This window comes from Podarcis tiliguerta, assembly GCF_965153285.1.
Source record: "Podarcis tiliguerta genome assembly, chromosome: 10".
Classification (NCBI taxonomy): Eukaryota; Metazoa; Chordata; class Lepidosauria; order Squamata; family Lacertidae; genus Podarcis; species Podarcis tiliguerta.
In genome coordinates, this window is record NC_139543.1 from 45,325,120 (window position 1) to 45,333,764 (window position 8,645).

General features: G+C 45.4%; 1 protein-coding gene across 2 annotated transcripts in view; it reads left to right on the plus strand.

Annotated features, from left to right (window-relative positions):
• Window positions 1-2,594, plus strand: part of SUN2 (Sad1 and UNC84 domain containing 2) — a 29,056-nt gene extending 26,462 nt beyond the window's left edge. For both annotated transcript variants that reach the window (XM_083401099.1, XM_083401100.1), the window contains exons 17-18: window positions 1,147-1,239; window positions 2,207-2,594. In XM_083401099.1, coding sequence (XP_083257225.1) covers window positions 1,147-1,239; window positions 2,207-2,323 — 210 coding nt within the window. In that variant the 3' untranslated portion in view covers window positions 2,324-2,594. The remainder of the gene's footprint in view (window positions 1-1,146; window positions 1,240-2,206) is intronic.
• Window positions 2,595-8,645: the final 6,051 nt, after the last annotated feature.

The following is an 8,645-nucleotide window of genomic DNA, read 5'->3' on the forward strand; positions in this document are numbered from 1 at the left end:
GTCAGATGCACAGCTATTTAAGGCCCCATCTGCACAATATACATTTAAACCAATATTATTCCACTTTACACAGTCATGGCTTCCCCCCAAAGACTCCTGGGAACTGTAGTTTGTGAAGTGTGCTGAGAGGAGGCCCCTACTAACCTTACAGAGCTACTGTTGACAGATTTCCCCCGGGGAAAAGGGACTGATTGTTGCTCAGCATCTTTAGCAAACGGTACTTCCCAGTAAGCTTCATGGCCTGGGGATTTGAACCCTGGTTTCCCACGTCCTAGTCTGACGCTACACCACACTGGCTCTCAGTTCAATCATATACATCAGCTTTCACCCACCTGGTGTCCTCCAAGTGTTTTGGACCACAACTGCCGTCAGTTGTGCTGGCTGAGGCTGATGGGAGTTGTAGTCCAAAGAGCCCCATGTTGGCCAAGGCTGATGTGCAGTGTGAATACAGATGCACCAGGCAACCCAAGAGTCTGGGGTGAAAGGAGCCATTTGTTAGAAACCTTGGGATCATTAATGATGAAGTTTGGGTTGGTACAACCAAGACTGCAGGCATATGTATGATGCACACTGATGTTAGTCTTTGACCAACTTACACTGCTGCAGCTCCCCCACCTCCCTAAGAATCCTGGGAACTGTAGTATGAATGTCTTGAAATTTCATTTGGAGCCCGAGAACCATCCTGCAGAACTGCAATTCCCAGGGTATTCAAGAGGGAAAGAATGAATTGAGACAGTATAAGGCACTGCATTCACATCACTCTTTTACAGCACATGGCTTTTCTCAAAAATCCTGGGGATCGTAGTTACCCCACTCTCAGCACCCTTAACAAATGACGGGTCCCAGGTGTGGAGGTGTGAGATTCCAAAATTGCACCTCTCTTTGGGAAAGGAGGAAGAGGCATTGATGTTCATAACTACCATCAGCCTTCTTTCCCCATCCCTCTACTGCTCCCATTTGTCCCTTACCTCCTCATAGCCCTGTGTGTTTCATTTTGGCATGCAGCCACAAGACTGGCCTTTTAACCGCACTTGTGTCCCTTCCCCCTCTCTAATCCTGCGGTTGCTCTGATCTCCCCACGGCCCTCCCCTCCCCATTCTCTCACCCCCTTCCCTCCTTCTCCCCAACCTGTTTTTGTTTCCACAGGGCTTAACAGAAGAAGGGCAGCAAGAGGGCACCCTCCTTGGCCAGTTCACGTACAGCCAGGATGGGGATCCCATCCAAACATTCCACTTGCAGGTAAGGAAGGAAAAGGTGCAAGGTTTGAAGGGTGGCGGTGGGTCCAAACCCTAGCCCAGGTAGAACTGGAGAGTGTGGTAGCTTTTAGGAAGCTACCTCAGACTGAATCAGGTGACTTGGTCCATCTAGTTCAGTACTGTCTACACTGATGGGCAGCTGGTCTCCAGGGTTTCAGGTAGGGCAGGGGCCCTCTCCCAGCCCTACCTGAAGATGCCAGAGATTGAGCCTGGGACCTCATGCATGCAAATGCTATAACTCTTTGGGGGAAAAGGAAGCTTTGGTTGGGTTTTAAGCCAGGGGTGGAGAAGCTGCAGCCCTCCAATTGCTGCTGAACTCCAACTCCTATCAGCTGCTGCACCAGGAAGGCCAGTGGGCAGGGATGGTTGGAGTTCTAGTCCAGCAAGACAACCCCCCCCCCCTAAAAATTTATTGTATAAAATTATGTGTAAAAAGTTACAGGACATTAGTAGGAAGCAATGCAACATGTGCTGGTTAGAAATGAAGCAGTAGAATAGGATCAGCATTACACTAGCCATAGTTGTATGTGTAACAAATAGGATCAAGAGGGACTGAAACAATTCATTTTTGTACCTCAAGACATCATAGGACTCTTGTTCTTTATTTAAATTGAATAAATTAATTGTATTGCAGCACATGCCTAATATTTGGTGATGCTAGGTGTGGAGTAGTCAGATAAATATTACCTGTGGTGGTGGCAGGAATAAAGAGGGGTTATTGAAATACCCATCAACAACTCGGCTCAGGGTTGTACATCTTGTTAAGAGTGGGAAGGTGGTACCTGGGGGTGTGAGCAGTGCCAGAGCATCTCACAGAAGAGGGTGGTGGTAGAGGAGGTGGCATGGCAGCCCTGTGTCTCCAAAGAAACAAGCTTGATGCTTCTCTGGCCCTCCTCAATATTTTGCCTTTCTCTCTTCCCTCCCTGCTTCCCCCTTTTTTACATCCTCAGGATGAAGGCAGGATTGCAGCTTTCCAGCTTATTGAGCTTAGAGTTCTCAGCAACTGGGGCCACCCGGAGTACACCTGTATTTATCGTTTCCGTGTGCATGGGGAGCCGGTCCCTTAACCCCTCCTGCATGCCGCAGCCTTGCTCACTGGCTACCTCAAGTTCTGCGCCTCAGACTGACAAAAGGCAGACGGAGAAAAGCAGTGTTGGAAAGGAGAGCAACTTGGGATGAGTGACGCTTCTTTTTGTTACGAGGGGAAGCATGGAGACTTCAAAATTCCTATCCTGGTCAATTGGTTCTCTCCTAAGGGCAGGGGGTGGGGGTACCTTTCAGTATGCAGAGGGAGAAAGAGGGCTTCTTGATTTTTGGTATTTTATATTCAGCTTTTTGGGGGGGAAAACAAAAGCCTATGCAGTTCATCTCTTCCCCCTCCACCATCAAGGAAAAATAGTTTCTGGGTGTTCCTTTAGAAAGCTGTGCCATGATACTGTCATAGTTCTATCAGTGTTTATGTAATAATATTATATTTGGGGGGGGGAGTGTATCTATGGATTTTTTCTTTGATAAGGGTAGTAGGAGACCCCATGCTGTTGTTTTTCCCTTTCCTGGGTTGGAAAGGTTTAATTTTTCATTTATCACACTGTAAAAAGTGGTTTGGCGTTGGCTGCAAAAGGAGCCTGCACAGTAGAAAAAGACAGAGGGGGAAATTGATGTTTATTTAAATGAGAGAGGCTGCAATCCTAACCAAGCTTACTAGCAAGTAAGCCCCATTTTGCTTAGTGGGAATTACTTCAGCGTGAACATGCATGGGCTTGCCCTGTCAGGTTAAGTATTTAACAACAAAGGCTGCCGTGTTGAAAGATGGGAGAAGAGTCTACTTTACAGTGCTCAGAGTTGGTTTTCTAATGGAACTGCTTAGCTCTGCTGATATGTGTCACTGTTGGAACTCATTCCCATTCTACAACGCTTAATTTTCTAGAGGGAATGATTATTGTCTGGCCAGCACGGTCGTGCTTGCTTAGCCTAACTCCCAGGTGTGGCAGGGCTGCTTGTTAAGTGGCAAGGGAACGCATTCTGTACATGTTCAGAGACACCCATTATCTCAGAGAATGTGCCCCAATCTTAAAATAGAGCTTACAGGGCCTTGATGAGCCCTGCTTCAAATAAACTTCATTTTCTTCCATTGTAAAGCAAACAAGGGGTGCTTGGCTCTTGTTCCGCAGGTTTTAACTCACATGCTGCTGCAATGCCCAGTGGGTTCATATGGTCAAAAAGGGCGAGGAAAATCTTTCCACATTTCTGCACCTGATCCCCACGTGCAGCAAGACAAGGTAGTATAAGCAGCTCAAGTTCTGAGGTGGTACAATGGACAGCCTTGCATTTTCCCATCCATACTGTTAGTAGAAAACTAGCAGAGGAATCTCTCCCTGCTATGCCAGTTTTTGTTCTAATTTGCAAAGGGCATTTTAAAAAACGGCATACATACCCATCTTTACTCTGAAGTGGTACGCTCTATGTGATTGCCTCATTCTTCTGCAATATATAGACTAGCCCATACGGGAAATCTCATGACTACTTGGGTAAGGTAATAGAGATCAGAATTTGTTACATTTGCCTAACATTAATATTTGCTGACTAGTTATTTATAGTAAATAGGTATCTGTAGTTGCCAGCAGTAACAGTTGTACTCTGGAGGGACAGCCTTCCTGGTATGAATACAGTATCTCATAAAATAGTGCCTTCATCTAGGCTTTTACCAAACTTAAGGCTGAAAACACATGGGCAGTGCTGAGTACTGAAAATTTCTGAACTGAAATTAATGTAGGAGCAATCAGGGTTTCTTTCCGACCTGCCTTTTATTTTCAGGGCAAGCTGGCTGTGCGGAGTTCCGATAAGCTAGTACTTAACATAAGCAGGAGGCTGTGTCCTTCCCACCTCCCTTCCAGCTATCTGTGGAGAGTGCTGATTGCCACAACAGCTGGCCCATCGTTTTTCATTTGGGCTTGGCCATAGCAATAATGTCCATTTAGGGATGGCACTAAATAAACATTTAGAAATATAAGACATACAGGCATTTGGGGAACTGGCAAAAGCTAAGTTGTGCCCGAAAAGGGGAGCGAGAAGCTGCAAAAATTCATACTGGCTGCAGATTTGTTATGTCAGTGGAGAAGTCAGTGTGGCAGGAGGAAAAACAGTGTTTGTCCCATAGCAGAAAAACCCACTCTCACTCCTGGAGGGAGAAGCATTTGTCTTCATCCTAAATCCCAAGAGGAGTGGGCTAATGCTGTGTCCAGCTTGAGGAGTTCCCCAAGCTATGTAGAATACAGCTGGTTTCTCAACTATATCGAGGAGCCAAGTAGACTCTGAGTAAATATGATCAAGGGCACAGTTGCACACCTTTTGAGGATGCTATGACAGAAAAGTGGCATTAGTTATGTGTAGAAGCCACTTTGGCAGTATATAAATTAATTACATAATGACACACATCAAGTAGATAAGGGGTTGAACAGAAGACAAGCTTCTGTGCGATTCTAAGAAGCAGAACATATCCATAAGGAAATAACAGTATTAGATGGGTCTCACAGCTTCAGTGTTAAAAAAGTCATAAGGATTGATGAAGGTAGCTCAAATGACAAGAGGGCAGCTTTCCTGTTTTAAACCTGAAACCATGAGTGGTAGTGGGATTTAGCATACACTCTCCTCCACCCCAACAACAGCTTTTGCCTGGATGCTTCTGGTAACACATAATCCTGATTATAACTAAAGGGCCTAGCATTGCTAACACATATCTATCTATGCATTCTTGCTAAGCTACTGTGGAAGTACATCAACACAGTTTATCTGCTAAGCATTTCACAGCTTTGGGGAGCACTCACCCTATGAATGCTTTCCCCAGTCTGGTGCTGTTAGCTGCTCCAGCTAACACAGCCATGCGGTTTGCAGGATCAGTTAAGATGACCTTCACTATTGGAAGAGGCACATCATTCTATCAGGGTCCAGTGATAACTGCTATGCTCTTTGGTCTATGACAGAATCCTTGTGAAGTGTTTTATGCCCTTGCATGCAACAAGAGAATAAAAGCCAGTTCCAACAGTTTTTTACTAGAAAGCAAGTAGAAGGACCACATGGTCAAAAGCTACTCTTGCTTTGTATCCGGCAGGAGTTGCATAATCTGACATGCAGACATAGCAGCATTCTGGAAGGCGTGTGTGCGCGGTTTGTATTACAAAAATACACTGGCCAGGTTTCCCTGCTTTTTTCATCTGAAATACAGAATAAGGGCTAGGAAAAAAACCCAGGCTGTTACAGGAGGGTGGATTGCGGTTAAACCTTAGGAGAAACTTCTTTAAAGGTAAGAGCAATCTGACAGTGGAACCAATTGTCTTGAGGGGTGCTGGGCTTTTGCTTACTGGATGTCTTTGGGCAGATAGCTCTTTGCTGGGAGTGATACAGCTCCAGATTCTCTGCAGTGATGGGGCAATGTTGGGTGAGGTAGCCTGAAGGACCCCAGCTGATTGTGAAATTAGGCAGTTTTAGAGGCTTGCTTCAGCTCACCATGCTTGGTAGGCAACCTGTTGTGCTTCTATAAAGCACTAGGTCAACTTATGGTGTTGGGGTGGGGTGGGATGAGGTGGGAATTTCTAATAAAAACTTGTGTGTTTTTTGTAGGCAAAAGAAAATATAGGTAACTTACTCTTGTCTTCGTACTCTCCAAGATATGGGGGGTGTAATAAGCACTGATTTTTACCTGTTCTCTACTCCTCATAAAAGAGGTTGATGGCTAGGTTGTACTTGGGAGAGAATGGAGAGAAGTCTGTTTAGGGGTGTATAAATCCCATGTTGATCATTGTGGGGTAGTTTCCCGCAGTTGGGCTCCATACAATAATTTATGTAGATAGGCTTCTCTGCTCACTTAGTTGCATGGAAAGAAAGGATGTGTTTAACAGACCCTAAGTGCAACAAAGTGATTAAAAATCTAGAGTGACCAAATGAACATTCAGTGAGCTTATGAATGAATGCATTTGGAAAAGCATGAAACTTTCCTGGTCCTAGGGTCTACTCAAAGCCACATCAAGCAAAGAGTAAACAGTTGAAGAATGCTGGTGAGTCATGCACATAATGGCTTCATGACAACTGTAGGCATTTCATGCTTGTGTCAGCTCCCTGACCCAGTAGCAAGGTGCTCAGATGGCATTTGCAAGGCGACAGCAAGTAGGAGGCACCTTCCAAAGCATGACTTCTTTGCCCGCTCCCTTTACTTTTGACCTGGCCTGTTGTACTCTGTCAAGCACCATGCACACTGATGGTGCTTTACAAATAATAATGCTTCTCCTATGAAAACAGTTCTGTACAAAGTGTGCTTGGATTTGTATCTAAGACTGTATGTAGCCTGTTGCAAATGCTGCACTGTTCCGTTCCTTATTTTCTATCTCTGGATTGTAATTTATGCCTATGCAAAAGAAACTCGAGACAATAAACAATTTTTTAAAAAAGGGTGAAGTTGACCATTGGTGAAGAGGGGACACGTTTTGGCCAGGGTGAAGGCTAGAAGCATTAGCGAGAAATAAGTTGCATTGGAGCTGTTGTCACTGTCGTCCACATTTCTGTTCCTTCTGCCTGAGGTTTTTCTTTAGTCCACTGCTTTCCCCGGGAAAACCCACTGTTTACTGCTGAGTTGGAACAAGCCTCAATCTGCAAAAAATTTGATTGACATTTGTTCCAATTCAGTCATACACAGCAGGTTTTCCCAGGGAAAGCAGTGGGACTAAAGAAAAACCTCTCAGACAGTGTGGATGAGCCCTCAGTCAGTGCAGGAACACACATTCAAACTCAACATTATGAAGCCAATGGGAGGGGGGGAAAGGAGGGGGGGAAAGGAGAAATCCCCCCTTGTGTGTTGTTTACATTATAAGCCTGCAGGCAGAAACTGTCCTGTTTCAATTGATTGTATGTAAGCTGCTCTGGGAGCCGTTTTGACTGAAAAGTGGATACAAATGCTCTTGTAAAATTCAGCCAATGCCCTTATTTTTAATTGCAGCAATTTTGATGAACCAAACAAAAGCCTGGCTCTTATCTGTGCCTAGATGGGAAACAGAACAGGGTTCATGACTGCAGAGACGTCTGCAGCTTCTAGCCCCTTTCCAACATAGTTGTATTTTGCAACTACTGCAAACCACAAACTTGGGAGACTTTGGTAATTTAAACACTATAAAAATGCCATAAATAAGCAAGTGGGACAGCTGAGTTCCAACTGCATTGCCTCCTGGTCCATTGCAAACTACCATTCAATATATTTTGCTACTTAAGTTTAAAGTGCAATTTAAGCCACTCTGAAAACCACTCCACTTATAAGAGCAGGGTACAAGTACTGAAAATAGAAATGTAAAAAATTAAAACCTACTATTCCAACATATTTTCTATATGTTAAGTTCATTCTCTCCAGCTCCTATCATCTGAAAGATCACCAGCAAGGTTTGGCAATACTTAATCATTTTCCATGTGTTTGATGGGCTTAACAGACCAGCAGCATTTCTCCAGCAGATGCACCTTCTCACAAGGAGGGAGGATGCTACAACTAATGACATTTCCCCATGTGTCACTATTAAAAGAGAAGTCCTTTCCTCCTTTTAAAAGTTTGGCAATACCTTTTGACTTTCGGCTTCTGCTTAGGTGCTGAAGTTCACTGGTATACTGCCCAGTTGCCAACTTTCATTCCTTTGCCTTTAACAGCTGCACGAATAGCAGGAATTCAGCAGACAGGAGCTAGCATGATTGAAATGCAGTGGTTAGAATGTAGATAAGGACTAGGACTGGGGAAGACACTGGTTCAAACCCCCACACTGCCATATAAAGCTTACCGAGTGACCTTTGGTCTCTGCACCTCACCTACTTCATAGTGTCATAGTGTACACTGCTCCCCAACCTTGAGCTGCTTGGGAGAAAAAATGAGGGGGAAATGTAAAATACCGTATTTTTCGCTCTATTGGACGCACCGGACCACAGGACGCACCTAGTTTTTAGAGGGGGAAATCAAGGAAAAAAATATTATTCCCTCCCCCCAGCCCCAAAGACCAAGGGACAGGCTGCGTGCAGCCTGTCCGCTTCTCCCAGAGCTTCTCGGGGCTGTGGGGGAAGCCTGGGTTTCCCCCGCCCCAGCCCCAAAGAGCAAGGAAGCCAAGACAGCGAGCGGGATCCATAGCCGCTCAACCTCTCCAGCCAGGAGCTAAACCTTTCCAGCGCAGCTAAAGACAAGGCAGCGAGCGCGATCCATCCCGCTCACTGCCTTGGCTTCCTCTTTAGCCTTAAGCAGCATCTTTAGCCTTGCACAACGGGGTGGATCGTGCACGCTGTCCACCGGGGCTGGACTAGATGACTCCTGGGGTTCCCTTCCAACCCTGCAATTCTGTGACCTCGGATGTTGTTCGGGGTCTCCACCACTGG